Source organism: Harpia harpyja, chromosome 9, assembly GCF_026419915.1.
Source record: "Harpia harpyja isolate bHarHar1 chromosome 9, bHarHar1 primary haplotype, whole genome shotgun sequence".
Lineage (NCBI taxonomy): Eukaryota > Metazoa > Chordata > Aves > Accipitriformes > Accipitridae > Harpia > Harpia harpyja.
This window is the reverse complement of record NC_068948.1, coordinates 26941418-26963838: the sequence shown is the minus strand read 5'-3', so window position 1 is coordinate 26963838 and position 22421 is coordinate 26941418. Positions and strand designations below refer to the sequence as shown.

Below are 22421 nucleotides of genomic sequence, written 5' to 3'. Positions count from 1 at the left end.
GGAAGGCCGTGTCCCCCTTCGCATGAGGATGAAGCCCGTGAGCTACCTGTTTGTGGGAGGTGGGCTCATCCCTTCAGGACCTGCCCTGTCACACCAGCCCCCTTCTCCCCACCGTTCACCCTGCCAGCTCTGGTGCTGCTGCCAGCCTATGGCCCAAGCAGTTCCACCTTGAGGTGTCCCTGCCCAGCCACTGCTTCTCCCGAGGGTCCCCGCTATCCCAGTGGCTCTCTAGGCTCCCAACCCTTGACCTGTCCACAGCACCCCTCAGGGGTGTGCAGCGGCAGGTCCCTACACAGACCCTCCTTGATGGGGTGCGCATTGACAGGTGCCCATGCAACCCCCCCTGCACCCGTGACCGCTCCATGCTCAGGTGCACATGGTGGGTCTCCACGTGGACCCCCTCCACCCATGGCTCCTCTGTGCCGGAGTGGATGCTGTTGGGTCCCCATGCACTCCTCCCCCACTTGTGGCTCCCCCATGCCCGGGGCATGCACAGTGAGTATCTCCACAGCCCCCTCCACCCTTGGCAAGGCAGGTCCCAATGTAGCCTCCTCCACCTGTGGAACAGCGTGTCCCCACACAGCCCCCTTCCCCCATGACACGGTGGGTCACCCCGCAGACCCCTTTCCCCATGACATGGTGGGTCCCCCCACAGCCCCCTCCACCCATGACACGGCGGGCCCCCCCCAGCCCCCTCCACCCTCGGCAAGGCAGGTCCCCACACAACTCCCTCCACCCATGACACAGTGGGTCCCCACACAGCCCCCTCCACCCGTGGCACGGCGTGTCCGCACACAGCCCTCTTCCCCCATGACACAGTGGGTCCCCACACAGCCCCCTCCACCCTCGGCAAGGCAGGTCCCCCCACGTAGCCCCCTCCCCCCATGACACGGTGGGTCCCCCCGCAGCCCCCTCCCCCCATTGTATGGTGGGTCCCCCCCACAGCCCCCTCCCCCCACGACACGGCGGGTCCCCCCCGCAGCCCCCTCCACCCGCCGTCCCCCCGCCGCCCGCCGCCGGCGCGCCGGAGGGGGTGTGCGCGGCGGCCGGGGACTACATCCCCCAGCAGGCCGCGGGCCGGGGCAGCCTCCCGCTGCGCCCAGCCGCCTTCAAACAAAAGAGTTTTCCCCCCGCGGGGCTCCGCGCCCCGCCGGCCCTCCGCACACCCCGCCGGCGGCTGGGAGCCGGGGGCGGAGGCGGCGGCGGGGGGACCCCGGCGGGCTGGAAGTGCCTGGGCGAGGGAGCTCGGGTTACAGAGAGAAAGGGGCTTGGCCAGGCAGAGGGGAGGTGGGCGGAGGGTCCTTTTCTCTGTCTGTTTCTCTCCCTCTGCCTTTTTTTTTTTCCCTTCTCCCTCCCGAGCTCTTTGTGTCCCCCCCCCACCCCCCCCACTCCCCTCCTCTCGCTCTCACACCCCCCCCCTCCCCAACCAACCACCACCACCCAACCCCCTCTCAAGTCTTTGTTAGCCATGCCTAGCCTGGTAGTACCAGGGATAATGGAAAGGAACGGGGGTTTCGGCGATTTAGGCTGTTTCGGTGGGAGCGGCAAAGACAGAGCGCTGCTGGAGGATGACCGGGCGCTGCAGCTCGCCCTGGACCAGCTCTGCCTGCTGGGGCTAGGCGAGCCTTCCTCCTCCTCCTCCTCCTCCGCCGTGGTGCTGGTGGAGGACAGCAACAACAACAACAATAACCCGCCGCCGCCGCCGCCGCAGCAGCAGCCCCCGCCGCCGCCGCCGCCGCCGCAGCAGCAGCCGCCGCCACCGCCGCCGCCGCCGCCGCCGGCCCCGAAGGGCTCGTCGGCGCCCAGCGCCGGGGCGGCGGAGCCCAAGTTGTGCGCCTTGTACAAGGAGGCCGAGCTGCGGCTCAAGAGCAGCTCCAACACCACCGAGTGCGTCCCGGTGCCCAGCTCCGAGCACGTGGCCGAGATCGTGGGCCGGCAAGGTGAGCGCCGGGGCGCGGGTAACCGCCCGGCCGCCGCTCCCGGTGTCCCCTGTCCCCCTCCCCTCCTCTTCCCCCGCCCGGTCGGGCCCCTTCCTCGGGAAACTTCCCCCGCCGCCCGCGGCATCCCCGCGGCCGGCAGGATTGGGGACCGCCCCGCCGGGGGGCCCCGCCAACTTCCCCCGCGGCTCGCCTCTCGCCGCTCCCTCCTTCCCATTGTTCGGGGCCGGGGCCGGGGCCGGGCGGGCACCCGCGCCCCGGCCGGCTCAGCCCCGCCGGGGACAAAGCGGCGGGGGCAGCCCGCCTTCCCCCCACCTCCTCCTCTCCAGGCGGAGTGGGACTCCCGGGGCTGCGGACGGGTCGCTGCTCTTGTGGCGGGGGGGGCTCTTTTGGGAGGGTGGGAAGTGTATAGGAATGCCTGCGTGGGCTGTCTGCACCGGAGCCCCGAGCCCGTCGCTCCTCCGGTTCTGCGAAAGAGCCGTTCCTGAACCGCGCTCTCCGCCCTCCTCCTTTTTAAAAATAAATAAATAAATAAATACATAATAGAAAAAAAAATAAAGCGGGGGGGGGGAAAGAAGGGAGTCGGGGCTAGTGGTCCGGCTGAGCCCGGCCCCAGCTCCCCGCACCCCGGCCGGGCTCGGCGCGGTGGGGGGAAAAATCCCCTTTGTTGGGTTCGGCGGAGCGAGGGGGGTGTGGTTGTGCCGGGGCTCGCCGGGGCCGGGCAGGCGAGCTACAGGCCTAGTACGGGTCCAAAGAACCGATTAATGGAAGTTGAACTCCTTCTGCAACCATGTGACTGGCAGGGACCCCGGAACGGGCACCCGGCCGTCCCGCGTGGGCCCCACGCACGCCTCTGCCGCCCGGTTCCGCCGCTGACCACGCTCCGCGACAGTGATGCTTTTGTTCTCCTTACGGCTCTGTTCGGAGCGAGGTGGAATGGAGGAGGGCTTTAAAAAAAAAAAAAATTATATATATATATACACCACACCCACTCTTAAGTCACCCCTCGCCCACCCCCACCGCTCCGGGCTCCCGAGTGTGCGTGTGGGGGCGAGGTGCGCTGCGGGGAGGGCAGCTCCGCCGAGCCGCCCGTTGGCATTGCGGGAGCCGGCGCAGGGTTAAAACATGGGGCTGGCGAGAGAGAAGTTTTGTGTCGCTTACAAAGGAAGAAAAAAAAAAAAATAGTGTGGCTAAGTGGGATTTTTTTTTTTTTTTTCTTTCTCTAAGCAAGTAACTTGACGCTCTGGAAGTGTGATGGGCAGAGACTGCGGCTCCAAATCCAGATGCTTCCTCTTGGGTTGGGAATTGAAATTGCCCGAGCAGGGGGTTTGCAGTTTTACATGGGGGGGGTGGCTCTTCGGGGCCAGTGCTCCCAGAAGGCAATGTACAGAGGCCGAGGTGGGCAAGGGGAAGCCACAGGGAGAGGGATACAAATGGCTAATGGCTGTGCATCGTTACGCTGGAGCATGTTGTGGGAACAATGGGGCCTCTGGTGGCTTCAGCTCTCTCCCACCAGTGAAGCCAGAGGCCGGTCCCCATGCTGGGATGGAGAGTAGGCAGGAGTGTGGGGGGGGAAATGCTGTCCTCCCCTGAAAGTCAGGGTGTCTGCAGTGGAGGGAACGGCTCTTGCTCCAGCTTCTTCTCTGCCACGCTGGGATCGTGGCCCCCGTGCCGGGGAGCTGGGGAGACAGGGGCTGAAGAGGGGGGTGAAGGTATGGCTGAGAAGAGCCTGCCTGGGCCTGATCCTCCCCATGACACTTTTCCACTGCTGTGAGCCGAGCATAGCCAGAAACAGCGGGGCTTTGCACCAACTCTGCGCTGGTGGGTGCAAGGCGGTGGAGAATCAGGCCCCCTTTGTTTAATAAAGTTAGAAAAGAGAGAGGATTCAGCAGGCAGAATCGAGGGGAAACGTTAGACGACGCAGGAGGTGCCCAGGCTATTTTCCTCCTGGATCTCACTGCTGCCCCAAACTCTGGAGAAGGGGGTGTGTTTCGATGTGTTCAGTACGCAGTGGCATGTCCATTGTGGCCAGAGTGATGGAGAGGAACGTAGAGACCTGGATTTTTTCCACCATTTTTAGTGTGTGTGTGAGGGCTTTCCCACATCTGGGAAAAAATGTCAGTGGACCAGAGCCCCAGCAAGGCGGACTCGGCAGCGCTCCATCAGTTAGTGGGTCAGACAGTGTAAGCTGTGCCCCTTTATAGAGGTGGGTGGACCAGATCCTGTGCTGGTAGAAACCAAGATTGCTTCAGCAGAGTCCCTGCAGCCACAGCTCTTTACTCCAGCAGAGATTGTGGCCCACACTTATTTTTAAAGGCCTATAGGAATGTCTCCTGGGTCTTGTTTTTGTGTGGAAGGCCAGATTACGGGGGTCTGCCCTCAGATGGAGCTGGGTGCAGGGTACCCTGGGGGGCCGAATCCTGCGCTCTCATGGATGCCTGACTAGGAGTCCTGGGGGGAACCCAGAATCTGCAGATTGTCACCCCCTTGGTAATACTACTCACGGGGCTGATGGTTTTCTAAGAAAATTAGTGTTTTATGGGTACTGTGAGCAGGGTGATGAACATCCTGGAAAAGAGAGGGGAAAAAAAAAAGTAATAGTGAAATAAAAATTATTTCAGGGCTTTAATTGGTAACAGGGTTGAGCTTTTTCTTTAACTTCATATTTTCTGATCTGACAAACTACACTGTTCCTTCATATTTTTTTAAAATAATACCTACCATCTTTGAAAGTGTACCTTACTGACACATCTATGTAAGAGGCCTGGATCTGGGCACAGAGGCCCTTCTACATGCATCTGGCAATGGGATTTCCACCTGCCATAAGACTGCCCTTCACTTTGCCAGAAGAATGTAAAGGCACTTGAGTACAAATAAGGCTCAAGCCCCATATATTTTTATTGGAATGCTTGTAAGTGTGATTTGCGAAGAGGTTTAATTGTGGCAGAGGGGGTGGTGCCACTTTGAACGAGAGATGCTGCAGGACCTAAACCTGTGCTTGGCAGCTCCCTGCTTTCCGCAGGAACTGTTAACATGCCCTCGCAGAGCCAATCGCGTGCTGGAAACCTCGCTCGAGTTTGCAGTGGTGCCGGTTTGTGCGCTGAATTCGAGCAGCACTTCTTCAGCGGCGTGACCGCTAGCCGGGTCGGATGGGGGACTCACTGGGACAAGATCGGGGAGTGCTGAAAGGGTGACTTTGCGGGAATTGGCTGGACAGATGCTGAGAGCTGCTCCTCCACCGTGATGCCCCAGGGTCTGCGATGGAGAGCTGGGTGGCTGGTGGGATGTGCGGGACTGCTTTGCAAATTGAAGGAGAGGAAACCGGAAAAGGAAGGATGAGGGGATGAAGTCATACCAATCCCTCTGACTGACGTTTATGACCTCTTCCACTCTGCCCCTGGCCATGGTTGGCAATGACTTCCCTTCCCTGGCTGGAAGTAGAGCCATGACCTCCACGCATGACCTCCTGTTGCTGCTAGGGTGAGGAGCAGGGATGTTTCTGCCTGTGTCGCAGCTGCTGCGGATCGTCCCCCCCTATCCTGGGTGCATGGCAAGCGTGTGAACTCCAGTCGTGCTGTGCTTGGGTGGCTAAACCTCCTGGCATGTGCTCCATTCTGGAGCTGGTCTGGGCCGGCGTGGTGCATTGGGGTGCTTAGTGGCTCTTGTATTTTGCCTGCCAGCTCCTGGTGTGGGCATCTTCCCTACAACACCCTTTCTAGGACTGCATGTGTTCTCAGAGATATGCAAATAAATTTGCTAGGATGTAAAGACAAAGCACTGAAGTGGTTTGCAGGTGATTTTTGAGGAAATGGTGGGGCTCCAAGGGAGCTGCAAAGGAGAAGGTTCTTGCAACCCAAGGGTGTGGGTTGAAATGGGAGAGATGCTGGGAAGACTGGAGAGTATCTAAAGGTGTCGCGCTTTGGCCATTCAGACTGTGAACGTAGAAAGGGGCAGAAATCCTCAGCCACCGAGATGTCCAGGTTCTTCCCTAGAAGTCACCCGAGGCAGGTGTAGATCAAACTGATGAAGATGTGTATCTGACTTTTCTGCCAGTGTTAAATCTGCTCCCACTGACAATCTGGGCTGCTGTCAGTGGAGCTAGGGAAGAAGCTGCTGGACTCTTAAGCGGGGCACATTTAAAGCTAGATCGGTAGTTAGGGAGACATGGTTATGGTTCTTTGTGTGCCTGGTGTGTGCGGGCACAGGGAGAAGGTAGTCGGTTAGTTTGGCTTCCTGCTGCGCAGAGCACAACAGTGCAAGCTGCCCGCTCCCAGCAGGTACCTTCCCTGTAAGAGTATTTTTGCTCTCATCTTCAATAGTAGCATCCATTGTCACCTGTACCCAGAGACACCCTTTGATGAAGCATCTCCCAGCCTGCTCTAACTAGCCTGTTGTCAACAGGAATGAGATATGTGAGAGAGGAGCTTAACATAAATTGCTCTTTCTTGGCAAGGTGAAGTCAAATAACAAGAGGCCCCACTAACCCCAGCTGATTGGGCCCTTTGTGTAGGTCCAAACATGCTCTAACGCTTTCAGCATTTAAAAATAGTCCAAGGAAGCCTTTTTCATTGAGGAGGTCTGATGATTGCAGCTCCCCCACCCACCATGTGGAGGTGGATGTACAGCATCCAAGTGAGAAGCAGCGAGGGGGTCAGATCCTGTTGTCTGCTTGCTTCGCGTAAATCTTGGAGCTAAAGCCACCCGGTCTGGTGCGGCCTGAAAAACCAACCTCCTTACGCTGCTCTAGCAGCTTGAGATGGGCCTTAAAGGGAGAGAGGAATTGCAGTCAGTGTCGGATTGTTATAAAGTGTTAATGAGAATCCATCTGAATTTACACCAGGGAAAAGTGCAGAACGGGATTGACTTTGTGCGGTTTGAACTAGAGGTGGGAGGAGAAAATGGGTCTGGGAGAGAGACAAAGGGAATTTTCTAGGGAGACACGCACGCTCCGCTCATCGGATCCGGCTGCTGGATGTCGCGCTGACCGAGTGAACCGCGCTGCAGCGCAGCCGGCCGGAATCTAGGGCAGTGGGAAAGCGTGCTGGCGTTGGGTGGGGGCCCCCGCCCCTGTTCTTGCCTTTGTCTGGCAGCCCCCTCCTCCTGCGTCCCCCCGTTGCCAGCTCGCCTTGCCCCGCTTTCCCCCTGCACACCGTCCGGCTCCGAGCGTGTGCCGCGAGGCCGCGGCAGGATTGTGCCATGCAGGGGGCCGTGGTCACACCCACCCCGATGTGATGCATTGCTGGCGGAGAGCGGCTGCTTGGGGCCAGGGGCTTCCAGCCCCAGTTTCCAACTTTCCTCCACTGCACAACAAGGCGGCGATTGTCTGTGGCATCTGGGTTGTTGCTTTTGGGTCGCATTGCTTTTTCTTTTTTTGTTTTTTTTTTTGCCACCCCCCCCCCCCCCCTTTAATAAACAACTTTCATCGCTACGTGAAAAAGCTTAAAATTGCTGCACTGAAATGAGGTGGTTGCTTATTTTTGTGGCATGGTGGTGTGTTGGGTTTTTTTTTCCCCTTCTTGTAAACACAACTTGCATCATCAGTACAATAAAACCTCAATGCAAAGAGATTTAGTTGTTTGTTTGTGGTCCTTTTGTGTGCATTTGTGTTTTTTAACACCACTTTCATCAGATTTTCAATGCAGCAAAATCTTACCCCACAGATATTCAGGAGGGTTTATTTGTGATGTTCTTTGTGTGCTTGTCTTTTAACATGGCTTTCATCTTAAATGGGAAAAGAATGCCCCACCTTACCAGAGATATTTGAGGGTTGTTTATTTTATGGTCCTCTTTAATTTTATTACTATAACAGAAAAAAGACTAAGTCCTAATTTGCCCTTAGGCTCTCTTATACCACACCGGCAATGTCAAAATGTCCAAAGTGGGGTATTTACAGGTGTAATTTATACCAGTGCAGTGTAAAGGTGCCTTAGTATAAATGAGAAGAGGGCTAAAAATCTTTTGTCTGTAGAAATAATTTTGTATCTGATGAAAACAAGAAATATAAGGACCTGGGGTGATTTGTGTGGTGTGGTTTTTTTGTTTTTTTGTTTTTTAATCACAAAAAAACAACCAAATAAAAAAACCCCACCTCAGGGCTGGATCCTTAACTGTTTGCTGTAAGCTGGTACAGCACCTCTGATACTTTCAGGTGAAGCCCACACTTCTGGGCATAAATTGGCACATGCTGGAGGCGTGCCAGTTTGTGTCAGCTAAGACTCTCCAGACTGCATCAGTAGCAGTACATACCTGTGGAGAATCTGGCCTTCTAGCAGCAGTAAGGAGAAGGTTGTCTCAGCAGTGGGTTTAACTCTGAATTTACACCAAAGTAAAATATCCAATGGAACTACTCCATAGGCATGGCTGCATTTTCCATTGCACTGTCCTTCTGCTGGCATTTACACAGTGCATGGTGCAGCAGGCACATGCAGTGCACATCCATCCCGGGCACTGCTCTGGCCTTTTCCTGCAGCCAGAGCAGTGCCCGAGAGCCTCAGTGCAAACCACAGTGAGGTCCCGTGGAAGCACGCTGGGTTTATGCCACTCTGAGAAAAGATTTGGGATGGGTTCGTGCAAAGTAAACGGCAGTCAGATCAGAGGCATCCTACACCCTTGTTGCCCTCGTGAGCAACTGCCTTAGCTGGACAGGTGGACCAAGCTCTTGAAGCCTTCTCTGTTAGTTTTGATGGAATTGTTTACTCCTAATGCAGGGGTAATCAGAAGAGAATGTGGCTGTGCATCCACATCTTCTCCTGATTCTCCCCCCACCCGTCCCCAGTTTGGCAATGTCTAGACTCGATTTATTTATTTGTTTTTAGCCAGAGCTAGCTGCTCTGCGGATTAATTCCAGTTAGATAACTGGTCTGGGTGCCAGAGGCTCGACAGTCTTCAAGGGTTTGTTCCTGTATGTTAACATTTGTGGCTTACTAGGGTAATTTGCAAACACATTTACTTTGAGTCAATTGGCAATCAGTTAACTGAAGTTAAAAAGGAAAAGGGGTGGGGGGAGGAAATAATCACGCAAGCCTCCTTTGCAAAATGCTTTGGGATCTGTGTTATTGACAAAAAACAGAATAATAGAAGCTAGGTAGTGGAAACACAACAAGTAAGGGCTTAATTCTCTCTCTAATATAAAAATCTAACTGGCAGGAGTCTGCCAGGGATCAATTAGCTGATGTCTGCACACTGCCTTAAAGAGTAGAACACTACAGCAAAGTTATATATTATTATAGTTTCTAGAGGTTCTTTTCTCCTCTTAGTTTTACATTTTAACACCACCTACTAAGCAGTTCTCTCCCCTTTTAATAATCCACTGAGTAAAGTGGTTTGTTGCATGTTGTTTTCAAATTTCAGTTACACATGAATAAAGCCTTTCATTAAAAAAAAAAAACCATACAGGACAAATTTCACTTGAAAAAAGCACATAGGACCGTGCTACTCATCCAGCCAGGGTATAAAAGGCCACATCCTGATCTGGCTGTGCTCGTGTCAGAAATGGAGCGATGTCAAAGAAGGCTCAGCCCCTATTTAGTTGTGGGAAGCAAGGTCAGGGTTGGGGTTGAGATGGACTGAGGGCCTTGGCACTGAGTGGGTAAGTCAGATTTAAGTCCGGCCTGATTTTAGCTGATGTAAATCAGTGCAGCTCTCTTGGAAGTTGGTGGAGTTATCTGGATTTATGCTGCTGATGGCTTGGCCTGTTGTCTGCACCAATTTAGAGCTGCTAGAGATCTGGGCCACTGAACCTGCTGGGCTGCTGGTCTTGATGGAGTTGATCTAATTTCCTGTGGGGTTATTTTCTCCAGTTTTTAAGCACAGGATCCCCCATCTGTCTGTCTCTGCAAAGCTGGCTTTCCTGTCTGCAGGCCTGCACGGAGACCCTCCCTCCTCCTCCCCCTGCTTCTCACACCATTGACTGCACCATGCGTCCTTTTGTCCATTTCTAGATCCTCCCTCCCCCTCTTACCATGCCCTCTCCTTGCCTGTCTCCCTTTTGCCGTTTTGGGGTGTCTCTCCTTTGCCTCCACACCCCTAATTCTCCTCCTGCCTCAGAGGGATCATAACGTGCCTCTCCCTCAACTTCCATCACCTTTCCTCCATCTCTAACTCCCTCCCACCCTCTCCAGCTCATGTAACTCGCTTACGTTTGCCCTCATTCATGTGTATTCCTTGCCACCGTTTCCTTCCATCTGTCCCCAGCATGGAGCCCCTGTCCTTTGTCACTGCTCTGCTTGCCTGACCCTCCGTGTCACCTCCTTGATTGTTTCCTGTTGTGCTGGGCTCAGATCCCTCTCCCCCCACACGCAGTCATTGTCCTGTAGCTTAGAAAAACGCCAAACCTAAGCCCAGCCCTGACAAATGCCCACCTGAGGTCCTTTTGCAAACGAGAGCAAGCCTTGCACTCCTGGGAAGCAGTACGTGGGTCACTGAGGAATTCAGCAAATGCTACTTTGGTCTGGGGTGATGCATGGGAGTCATTTTGAGCGCGGATGCTTGCCGCTAACACCCCCTTTCTTTCCATGCAACGCTCCGGTGATATCCCTGGGGAAATGGTGGCATCTCGGTTAATCTTCCTAAGATGGAATCTCCATCTTTGGAGCGAGCGGCATAGGAGCGGGGCAGGGAAATGTCTGCCAGAGATGGGTCAGAGAGAGCCGACCCTGCCCTGGGACTGCGGGAGGGCATAGGTGACCTCTTATGGTTTTATCCTGCCCTCCACGGGCTCCTTGGGATGAACCTTTATTCTGTGATTTTGTCTGCATGGTTTTATTCTACAGTTGTGTCATGCCTGGTGCCGTAAAGTCTTGCTCTTTGGGTTTCCTAAATACCAATAACACAACACTGTAGATGGCCATCGGTCCACATCAACTGTTTAGAAACTGTACTAAACAAAGCATTGCAAATATACTTCAGGGCGCACACTCAGTGGGGAGTAACATGTGAGCTACGTTGGACTTGGCAGGGGGTGGATTTGGTTTGGATTTTGGGGATTTGCCCAGCTCCTTCTCTGGGTCAGATCTAGCATTTCCATTCCCCAGGAATGTGAAATTAGTGGCTTAGGAATGGGTTTAATGCAGCAGCATTGCAATGCCAAGTATTAAAAGAAGTTTTGCAGTAACGGAGAGCAAGAGACAGCCATTCTTCCCATTCCACAAATGGGGGACTGAGGCTCAAAAGAGCTGAAGTAGCTCTGAGGAGTTAAAAGTCGCATTGGGAGTTGACAGTGAAGTCAGGATTTACCGACACGTGTCCTACACCAATGCCAAGACCCTCTGACAGGCGGTGGGGTTTCGAAGCTGTGCTGGGAGGTTTCGTGTTCGCGCAGTCTCCTGCAGTTTGACGAGGCTGCACCCCAGTGCCCATGCGATGTTGCGAGATGCGAGTGTGACCTGTCAGGCTGAGCGTGCTTTGTGCAGCTGAAACTATTGGTTGTACCATGTGTGGTGCCTGCCACCGCTGCGAGTGCGGGGAATTATTCTTGTCAGCTGTAGTGGCACGAGGCTCTGTTTTTATCACTAAAGGTGCGGGGTTCGATTCTTGCTAATGATACGTGGTGGCGGGATCGTTACGTTCCTGTAAATACCCCGATGTCACAAGTCTGTGTCTCATGAGATGAGCTGCAGATAAGTGGCAGCACTAAGTGAGTGGCAGCCCTGAACTCCCAGCTGGGAGAGATGTTGTTATTTATTAGGATCTGTATAAATAATAATGTTCCAGCCAAAGAGCTGAGAAATCTTAATTTCTTGGTAGCAGAAGCATCGTGTGCAGGTCATCTTGTATTAAAGTACGATGTCAGTGTAGTATGTTGAGGAAAACTTGCTGGTGTCAGATGGTCAGAGGAGAGGACAAGAGATGGGCTCCTTTTGGGGAGAGAAGATGGGGTGGGGGTGGGGAGGAGGTGAGGGATCTCACAGAGGTTTCAATGCCATATCCTGATCCTCTTGTTCCATGAGCCCTGAGTCGGACACCTAAATCCTTGGGAAACCAGGGCAAAATGCTTGCCTTACTCCATCTGCACTTGTAGAAATGCGGTGCCCTGGAGAATTGCATTTTTAAATTTTTCTTAGAGACCCGAGCTTAGAGCAAACCTCCCTGCAGAGGAAGCCCCAGTCTGCATGGGAACTTGGTGCCAGGCTTTGAAAATGCCTTCGGGCACAGAGTAAGGCTTTTGGAGAGAGGGGTCGGAGGGATGGCAGCAGGGAGGGTTTCCAGAAGTAGTTTAGAAAACTGTGCCACATCTGTAAAAATACTTGGTTGCTTGATGGCATCCTAGTGTCATCTAGGAACCTGGAGTCACACAGCTGGCTCTAAACCCCTCTAAAAAACGATTTGGAAGCCAAAACACACTGAAAAGTCTCTTGCCTTTTTTGGAGAAGCAGAAGGATGTTTTCTGAGCTCTAAGGAGCAAGGGGAATAGGCTTGGTGGGCTCCAGGAAGGTGGATACTGATATACAAAAGCACTGACATGGCAAGTGACCTCAGGAAAGGGTCTGAGTGCCTGGACCACTGTGCTGGGGAGGCCTGCAGCCATCAGTGTTTGATACAGCAGATGGAGAGTCAAGGGCAAAACACAGCCCTTGGCTGGATGGCCTCCCCTCCCCGGGCAGCCAGCGCCGTGCCTTCACTGCAGCTTCTGGTGAGCGCCAGGAGCAAGGGTCTGCGCACAGCCTGTGGTGGGGCTCTACGTGGACATGGGAAGGCAGCCCTGCCCCGTTTCTTGCTGTTTTGACCCTAAAGCAAATACTGGCATCCTGCTACCCCCTGGCCTTCTAGCAGTGCTGACGATTGGGGTCCCACTGTATCTGAGGTGGGGACCCCAAATTGCTGCATCTCTGCTACCCACCCCCCCCCCCAAACTTGGCCTCCCAAAAGTGACCCAGGTCACACCAGATTCACCCCAAAAGCTCCACAGTAGGACAAATGTCCCCGTGGAGGGCTCTGCAATCTTGAGTTATGGCAGACGGCTCTGCCCTCGTGCTCCCTGTGAGCTGGCATGGAGTGGCCAAGGGGCTCCACATCAGCCATGCCTGGCCATGGACTCAGCATCCCCCTGCTTTCTCCTGTCATCTCCAGCCTCTCCCGCAGCCCTGTGTGTCAGCCAAATCTTTCCTGTCCTGAGAGCCACTCTGACGAGAGGGGAGCCAGGGTGGCCATCTTCTCTGAGGGGCAACATGGCGGGGCCTGGGCCTCAGCAGGAGCAGGCTTCCTCACAGGGACCACCGGCCCTTGAGGAGGGCTTGAATCCCCCCCCTCCCCAACTCCCTCGTGCCTGGGGGTGTGTGAAAGGGAGATCTCTGAGGGGTGATTGCTGAGGAGTGGCTGATTTCTGAGGGGAGGTGGCTGTGGGGGATTGTGTGCTGGGGGGGCAGCACACAAAATGGCGACACCCACCTGAGGATGAGGGAGCTGGGAGCTCCTGAGGGATGAGCTCTCTGGGGATGGTGCAGGGAAGCCTTCCTCTGGCATTTCTCCTGTCAGGGTTAGTGAGTAAAGGGCCTTTCCCTCATTTTAGGTCCCCAGGCAGTGGCTGCTGTGGGTACAGGGCCTGCTGAAAACATGGCAGCTCAGCCTGGTTTCCTGAGGAGAGGGGAGGGTGGTGGGACAGCCTCTCTAACCTTCCTGCCTTCTTTTCTCTCTCTTCCCCAAGGCTGCAAGATCAAAGCCCTGCGGGCAAAGACCAACACCTACATCAAGACTCCAGTGCGGGGTGAGGAGCCAGTCTTCATGGTGACGGGACGGCGGGAGGACGTGGCCATGGCCCGGCGGGAGATCATCTCTGCCGCCGAGCACTTCTCCATGATCAGGGCCTCCCGCAACAAGGCTGGCACCACTTTTGGCAGTGCTCCCACTTTGCCGGGGCAAGTCACCATCCGGGTGCGTGTGCCCTACCGTGTGGTGGGCTTGGTGGTGGGCCCCAAAGGAGCCACCATCAAGCGGATCCAGCAGCAGACCAACACCTACATTATCACACCCAGCCGGGACCGGGACCCCGTCTTTGAAATCACCGGTGCACCGGGCAATGTTGAGCGTGCCCGGGAGGAGATTGAGACCCACATTGCAGTGAGGACGGGCAAGATCCTGGAGTACAACAATGAGAACGACTTCCTCTCCAGCAGCCCCGACTCCGGCATGGAGAACCGCTACTCGGAGGCCTGGCGGGTCCATACGCCGGCGCCGGGCTGCAAGCCCCTCTCCACCTTCCGGCAGAACAGCCTGGGGTGCATCGGCGACTGCTCCGTTGACCCCGTCTACGAGACCCCCCGGCTGAATGACCAAAACGACTTCAATTATGGTTACCTCTTCCCCAACTATGGCGTGAACAAGCAAGATCTGTATTATGGGGTGCCGGAGTCAGGTGCCCCAATGTGGGCTGGGCAGGAGAACACCAACCCCGTCTCAGTGCTCTTCTCGAAGCAGCAGCGGTCCAGCAGTACTGGCGCCATCCACCCAAATTCACATCGCTCCCCGTCCTCCTCTATCCAAGAGCCCAATCTCTCTGGTCTCCCCAGGCGGTCGCAGGGGGAACCGCTCCAAGGGTTTTCCAAGCTGGGGACGACTACTGCTGCCCGGACGTCTGTCTCCAGCAGCCGCGAGTGCATGGTGTGTTTCGAAAGCGAAGTTACGGCAGCTCTGGTGCCGTGCGGCCACAACCTCTTCTGCATGGAGTGTGCTGTGAGGATCTGTGAGAGGACTGATCCAGAGTGCCCGGTTTGCCACGCTGCAGCCACTCAGGCCATTAGAATATTTTCCTAAAGAGACAGAGCAGGGCATTGGGGTGGGGGGTGGGGGTAGGAAGGGAGCGTGGGGGGGTCCAGGAAAGAAAAATGATGATGATAATAATAATAATGATAATAATAATAATAATAATAATAATAATGACATCTGAAGAACAAACAAGTGAATGAAAGAATAAATTAATTTAAAGAAGAAGAAGAAGAAAAAAAAGAAATTATTTTACAAGCAATGTATGTTATTTTTTAAAAAAAAAAAGTGAATAATAAAATTAAAATGAATAGCAAAGCCAGAAATTTTGAAGGGCGAACGATGCTCCAGCCTGCAATGTCTTTTTTAAAACAAGTACTCTGAACGCACACTCGGATCTCGCAAGCAAAGCGGTTTAGTTCAGTTTTTTTTGGTGGTGAGATTGGGACTTCTCTGCATTGACCAAGCCAGGCCATCTTGATCAGACGGGGAAGGGAGCAGGGACGTGGGGAGGGCCCTGCCAGCCTTTCTTCTCCAGCTACTTTCAATCTTCATCTTGGTCTGAAGCCCCTACTCTCCTCCCCCCCAGGGATGTCAGCCCAACTGGGAGCTCAGAAAGAAACAAATAGAAAGAAAGGAAAACGGATGACGGGGATTTAGAAAAACAAAAAAGAAACCATCAACCTCTGGGAACCTGTTAGAACGAGGGCACAACTGTATTACCTCAAAGATTTAAACAAAAAAAAAACCACAGCAGCTAAAGAACTTTTATTGTTTTCCTTTTTTTCTAAAAAAAAACCAAACAAAAAACACAAAAAAAAGAAAATCAAAAAAGAAGAGGAAGAAATAAAAATGACGCCAGTGAAACTGAAGAAGGTTTGGAAGAACCTGTTGGAATCACACTGGGCGATTAGCATTTATTTTATTATTCTGAGCCACCGTGGAGTCTGGAACTTTGTTCTTTTTTCCTTATCCGAGCAGGGATTTGTTCATCAGACGAATCAGGAGTCACTAACAGGGTATTTCAAAAGCAGTCCTGAGTTCCCATCCATGGGGGGAGTGTATTGACTTCCGCGTTTCCGTAGTTCACTCTTCATCCTTTTTTCCAAGTGATGCCAGCTGCAGCTACACACAACACGCATGCGCACGCACACACACATGCACACACATAACATTGTGCTTTTCTTTTCTTAAAAAATATATATATCGCACCAAAACCTAAGAAAGACGATCATGCAATACAGGCAATGAGCCCATATGAAACCAACATGCATCCCAACAGAAAGCAAAAAAACCCCAAGTTTATATATATAATTTTGTTGTTGTTGTTTTTAAACTGGACCAAAACTTTTGTTACCCAAAACCGAGTGGGGGGAAAAAAAGAAGAAAAAGTTATTTCTTTATGGACCAAAACCTCTTCAGCTGTCCTTTACCTGGATCTTCCTGAGGTTGGCCACTTTTATATATTATATTTTTTTCAGAATGAAACAAAACAAAAAAAAATTGCCTTGTTGAACATCCTTTAATCATTTCAAGACTCCTGGTTTTGTTAAATCAGATACTTTTTAAACCATTGGGAAGTGGGAGAGGATGGGCTTTGAATCTGGCTTCTGTGCCAATGCACACAAGATGCAAGCCAGCATCTTAACATCATCAGGTTTGTTCAACCAGTTTCTGGATGCCAAAATGCTGTGATGGTAAAGATGTGTGTTGGATTAACCTATGAAGTACCAGTATACCTATCTATAAATATATGTGTGTATATATATATAGGCACTTAACTCATCAAGCACCTATATATATATATATGTGTATATAAAAGCATATATATATAATTTTTCTCCCACCACCACCGCTTCCCCATTTCCTACCCCTAGACTTCTGCTCACAGATCCTGGACCCTGATTTAGAACTGAACCAACAAGTTTCACAACTTGGCAGAGACAGTTCTACAGAAAAAAAAAAAAAAAAAAGCCTGAGATTTTTTTTTCCCTTCAGTTACAGGAGACTTTATTTTCATCGTAATAGTGTTCCTGGGAACATCCCCTCTTCTGCTCAGTTTGCCGCCGCTTGCTCCCGGTTGCTGCCTCCACTCCGGTATAGTCTGCTCAAGCCATCCTCGGTCACCAGAGGAAAGGCTGAGCTTGCCACTCTCGGGGCAGGCCGTTCCGGTGCTCTGTGTCGATAAAGATCCACTTTCGATCTTCAGATATCGGGTGGAGGGGCATAAAATGATATGCCTCCACCATTTTGCATCAACGGTAAAATATTACATAGGGGCAAGAGGTAGATGGAGGGGTGGATGACATTCCTAGGCTCCGTAGTGGATGCTGATGTTTTGGAAAAAGTAAAAAAAAAAAAAAAAAAGCTGTGCTAAAGGGACACTGTCAGGTCGAATTTGTACTCGCCTCCTCCCCAAAGCTTTAAGAAATCTCCAGCTGCTTGGTTCTCCCGGCCCTGTGGTGCGCACAGCCATTTGCACCAGGACCGGGTTGGGATGTGAGCGCTTCCCAGGGGAAAGCGCCGTGTTTTGGACCCGCCGGTGTGGGTGCCGTGTGGGAGCCATGGGGCAACGGAGGGCTGGGGGTGCTGGCCAGCCCTGCTCCGGCCAAACTCCCAAAGGCTCCACGGCCTGGTGCTGTCCCAGGGCACAGACGTGAAAGTCATCCTCCCATGGAAGCGTGGCCTCGGCAAAGGCTTCATTGCCCTGGCCAGCTCTGGCCACGTCCTTTCTAAAAGTGGCGCAGTTCTCGTTCAAAATCTGGCTTCGGTTTGGTCCCAGTAAAAGAAGGGGAAGGGAGAGGGGCAACATTTCTGTTCTCCGGGCAGTAACCTCTCCCCTCCCTATGTGCACCACCTCCTCCGTCATGTCCCGTCCCCCCACCCCAGGGTTGTATTTTAACCGTTCATTGTGCAAAATTCTCCCGCTGATGTCGAGAGAGTGGTTGGGGCAAGAGCTGGGTTGCAGGGGTGGGTGGGGGTGGGGGGTGGGGGGATCCAACCACCCTTCGAAGGGGCATTTGGAAATGTTTGTGTTGGTAATGGAGGGGATTTAGCTGGAAACTGCAACGGCAAATGCTTCCCTGGCCAAGTCCCCCGGGGCTGATATGTTATTTGAGTGACTAGTCGTTCTTGGCTGAGTGAAGTCTGTTCGTGGTAATGTGAGCAAGTTTTTGATCAATGTCTTTATTTGATGCCAGGTTGTGAAGAGGTGGGTGGGAGCGGGGAGGGGGGAAGGAGACACCCGTGTCGGGGACCTGGGGTGGGGGGGACCTATTCTAGCACTGACCCTAGGGAGTGGGGAGGGGGGAAGAGGAGGGGGGCTCTTGTCTGCTCCTTTTATCTCCTCCCTTACCTTTACGAGCGAAAACGATGTAAAAGCCTCCTGCATGCTGAAAAATGTTAGAGAAAAAAAAAAAACCTTTCTTTTTAAAAAAAAAAAAGGAAAAAAAAAAAAAAGGAATAATGACCCAAACAAACGTCCATGCTTGCTGATCGGAACCAGAGGGGGGCTGTCCGTCTGTCCAGGCAGCGGCATGTCTGCCCCTCTCTGCAGACGAGGTTCCTACTCAAGTCTCCAAGTTGGCCTTTAATAAAATCTTCAGTTCCAATAACCTTTATATATATATATATATACATATATATATACATATACATATATATTAAAAGAAAGCTTGATGTAGCAGTTCTAGCTTAAAATGAATAGAAGTATTTCGGCCCCTGTTTTATTTTGATTTCTCCTTTTCCCCTGCTTTCCCCCATACCCCCACCAACTCCATATTTTGATGTAGCAACTTTGGAAGAAAGAAAAACAGGCGCTGTAAAACGCACCGAGAGCTACCTCTGGCCCGAGAGGCGGCTGCAGGGGGGGCTCGGGCAGTGTGGGAGAGCTGCGGCCCCCACCGCTCCCCGACCTGTTGGGGATACCCAGAGAGGGGCAGTCCCAGGCCCTGCCTGTTAGCATCCTAGGGGAGCCTGGTTGCGGGGCTTAAACAACAAATTTGCGTAACTTTTTTTTTTTTCTCTCTTTTTAAATATATGTATATATATAAAAACCTTAAAAAAAAAATAAAAACAAAAAACAAGAAAAATGCCCATGACCTTAACTATTTGCTCTGACTTGTATCTTCCTTGATAGGTGACTAAAAATGGCTTGTTGGTCTAATTCACCAGCAATAACGTTAACTAAAGACAGACCCCTCCTCCCTGCACCCTGCCCTTCTCTGCAGCAAGGTCCGAGCAGGGTTCCCTGCACATGGGTGTCCTTTCCCCCTTCCCTCCTGCCCTGCAGGGATGCCTTCGGTGACCTACCTTGCAATAGGAGCAGCAGTGTAAACCAGCTGGGCTAAATCTTGCTAGCTTCAACCGCCCTAAACATCCCTCCCAAGACTCTGTGGGATAACCCATTTGGGGTGCTAAATTGATACGGGGCACCCTACTTACGCCCGGGGAGGAGGGAGGCACGTGGTGCTGGGACCCGGCACACAAAGCTGGGTCTCGCTGAGCTGCCCGGCTCTCCCTCCCAGTGGTTTAGGAGCAGCAAAAACCCTTGCAGGGAGCCTGGTCCTCAAGACCCCCATCCTGCAAATCACATGGGGGCTTAACTTTACAGCTAGCGAGCAGCCCACCAAAATTGGGCTGGCTCCTGGCAGTGGTAAAGCAAAGCACGTGCATCCGTGTTTGCAGGATGGGACCTTGCGGGTGGCCCAATACAAATGAACGCTGCTGGCTTCCCCTCCATGCTGCTGGCCAGGCAGGGGAGCAGGTTGTTGCCGAGTTTTTCCATCTGCCGGTGGGGATGGTGGAGCCAGGGTGGGGACTCGGCTGAGGACCCGACTGTGACTTGCCATGCCCAGATGAATGCTGGTGGCAGTCTCCCCTGGGCACTCACCCTGCTGCAGGGCTGAGCTGTGTCAGGGTGCTTTTGTGAGGCAGGCGACCTGGCCTCTGAGGGCGCGAGTGGTGGGATGGAGGGCAGGTCCCCAAAAACCTGGGGGGCTCAGAGCATAGCTGCGTTGGAAGGTTTCGAGCTGTTAGCAGGAGGCTTCCAGGTGCAGGCAGGATCAGACCTGTTGGAGGATGGAGTGGACCTAGCAAATGGGACTGACTTGGCGCCAGACGCCCCAGTTCAGCATGCTGCTGGGATTTACACGTGCTTTGCCGAACTGCAGCCGACTTTGGCACTTGCTGAAACCAAGGGGCCGGGGCTCTGGTGCTTTGCTGAATTTGGGACTCATCCTGCAACCTTTCCTTGTGGACGTGACCTCCCGGGCAGAGCCGAGGTGGTGTCAGGGCTGTGGGAGCTGGGGGTCCTCGGTCCTGGCACAGCAGGGAAATGTGACCAGGGAGTGGACGGGTGGCAGCAGGGTGCTCAGCAGAGGAGTTTCGGGGTGGTGCCTGCACTACTCTGCTGTGTTCCCCCAAAACCTGCTGCGTCTTCGGCTGGTGTTTGCAAGCCGCTGCAGTGGGGACAGGGACTCCTGGAAAAGGGACGATGCGGGGGAGAGGGTGACAAAACATAACAAAGGGAAACGGAGGGATAAAGTAATATCATGCTGTGATGTCATCCTCATCGACATAAATTATATAGAGAATAGTATGTATTATAATACATAACAAAAGAAAAAAAAGAACCAAAATTGGATTTATATTTAATGAGGAGATACTATAAAAATATCTTGTCCTAGCTCCCATTTGCAAAAGTATTTTTCAGCTGGAGGGATATCTATTATTTTTTTCTCTTTTCTTTCTTTCTTAAAAAAAATAATCTCCATACATACAAAGGCTCAGACTGTTAATATTGTGAACCTCTTAAATCAAAATGCTCCAACCTTTTTATTTGGTATTTGAAGGGTTTATTTTGATGCATTTACTGGTGTTTTTTAAAGAGAGAGAGAGGAGGGAAAAAAAGACTAAGATTTTAAAATTAGAACATTTCTTTATAATTTAATATTCTATTTTAATAAATGCATTTATTACATGTAAATGTAGCAAGGAACTGGGCTAATAAAAATACTTTTTATTAGGTAATTTATTATAAGAAAAAAGGATATTTTATTTTATGATAAAGTGATCCTTAAAAGTTTAGAAGGTTTAGAATATATGTAGGTTAAAAAATACATTTGTATCCAGAGTATTGCTTAAAAAGTGTTTTTAATATATGTTTCCTTTTTTGTGTGTGCGTGTGTGTATGTAAAAGGTGATAGTTATGGTGCAGATAGCCCTTTCCAGAAATAAGAAATTAACACAGTTGGATGTATTTAAAAAAAAAGAAAAGAAAAAAGGTAATTAAAAACCAGAGAGGTAGAAGAGAAAAACCACTATGAATCAAAGCCCGCGCGGTTGTTTCGAAGCCTCTGTCCTGTGGTTGCTCTGTCTAGCGAATCCCTTTGCAAGGGGTCGAGGTCTGAGCATGCCAAAACATCTTTGTGGGATCAGGCCCTGGCTGCAGAAACCCTCCAGGCTGGGGCTCGGGGGGTCTTTCGGCAGCATTGCCCAGCGCCGGCTCCTAGCAAGCCCTGGCCCCGCTGCAGCAAAGCACTTCAGTGAGTCCCTCACACCCATGGGCTCCCCAGGGGTCTGGCTCCCACCCGCCACCCAGGGCAGGTGCTGGGTGATGAAGGTTTGCTCTCGTAGTTTCTCTGGGGAGGGCAGGGGCTTGGGAGGAGGCTGGGCACTCTCAGAAAGCAAAGCTTGCTGTACTCACCTCTTCAGCCCTTCTCCTGCTTGTCTTCCTACCAGCACTACAATGAGCCCTATCCTGTTCCAGGGAGCCGGTGGAGAGTTTTGCCATTGATTCGGTTCGCAGCAGGGTTTCAGAGCGCCCTGCATAAAACTGCTTCTTGTCGGAGGCAAGAGCATTTATGGTCCTTCCCACGGCATTGATGGGAGGGACTGACAGCCAGTGCCAGCTTGGGCCTCCCCGGGATAGGATGTGCTCGCAGGGCTGCTCTGCAGACAAGGGTGGTGGTTGCTGTCTGTTGCCTCCCTTTAGGCTTTGGCTCCATTTCTTTCTGCAGCTGAGCGGGACAGAAAGTATAATACAAGGACAGGAGTATTTTGTCCCAGCATTCAGGCCAGGCCTGATCTTGCAAACATCTACTGTCGTCCTTTTGGACCTAAGGGCTTGTGCAGGACCGGTCCCCTACTGCAGCTGCTTTGGGCTTGTACTTGGTGCTCTGAGCAGCCAGGGGATGAGACAGCTTGTGCAGAGCTCCCGGCCAGCTTCGACCCATCCTAGATAGGTAAATGTTACCCCTTCTACTCCCCCCAAGACAGCACAGACACGTCCCATGCAAGACAACTAATGTAAGGACAGCCCGGAGCGAGTGGAGCTGGTGAGGCTCTGAGCTTGCAAAGCACATGCTTTAATCCAGGAAAGCACTTAAGCATGTGCTTAGTTTCAGCTACATCCCTGAGTGTTTTGCAGGATCTTGGCCCAAGGAGCTGCTTTGCAGAGGGGCTGAGCAGCCTCAACCTCCCCGTGGGCTGGGGAGCACGGGGTGTCCCGTACCTCTGCCACAAAGCCAGCCCTTGTCCTGCTCCCCTTCCCAAAGCAGCAGGAAGATGGTGGATGCTTCTGCTCTGTTGCCTTTCAAAGAAGCATTTTAAAATAAGATTTTTTTGTTTGTTTGTTTGTTTTTAACCAAAAAGGAGAAGAAAAAAAAAGTTTGAGTTGATGGGTATTAAAAAAAAGTTAATAATAATAAACATTCAAATTTATTTCATATAATCCTAGAGTAAAGATTAAAATAAAATTAACTAGTTCAAATAGTAGATGCTATCCAT

General features: G+C 52.3%; 1 protein-coding gene across 1 annotated transcript; it reads left to right on the top strand.

Moving 5' to 3' along the window:
• Window positions 1-1136: 1136 nt before the first annotated feature.
• On the top strand, window positions 1137-17589 carry MEX3A (mex-3 RNA binding family member A). The gene is made up of 2 exons (XM_052797891.1): window positions 1137-1940; window positions 13579-17589. The coding sequence occupies exons 1-2, from the start codon at window positions 1469-1471 to the stop codon at window positions 14682-14684; spliced, it is 1578 nt and encodes a 525-aa protein (XP_052653851.1). The 5' UTR covers window positions 1137-1468; the 3' UTR covers window positions 14685-17589.
• The last annotated feature ends 4832 nt before the right edge of the window (window positions 17590-22421 follow it).

Coding starts and splice junctions, on each gene's coding strand:
- MEX3A (XM_052797891.1), top strand. CDS start 1,469: ATGCCTAGCCTGGTAGTACCAGGGATAATGGAAAGGAACGGGGGTTTC. Junction 1,941..13,578: donor CGAGATCGTGGGCCGGCAAG/GTGAGCGCCGGG, acceptor CTCTTCCCCAAG/GCTGCAAGATCAAAGCCCTG.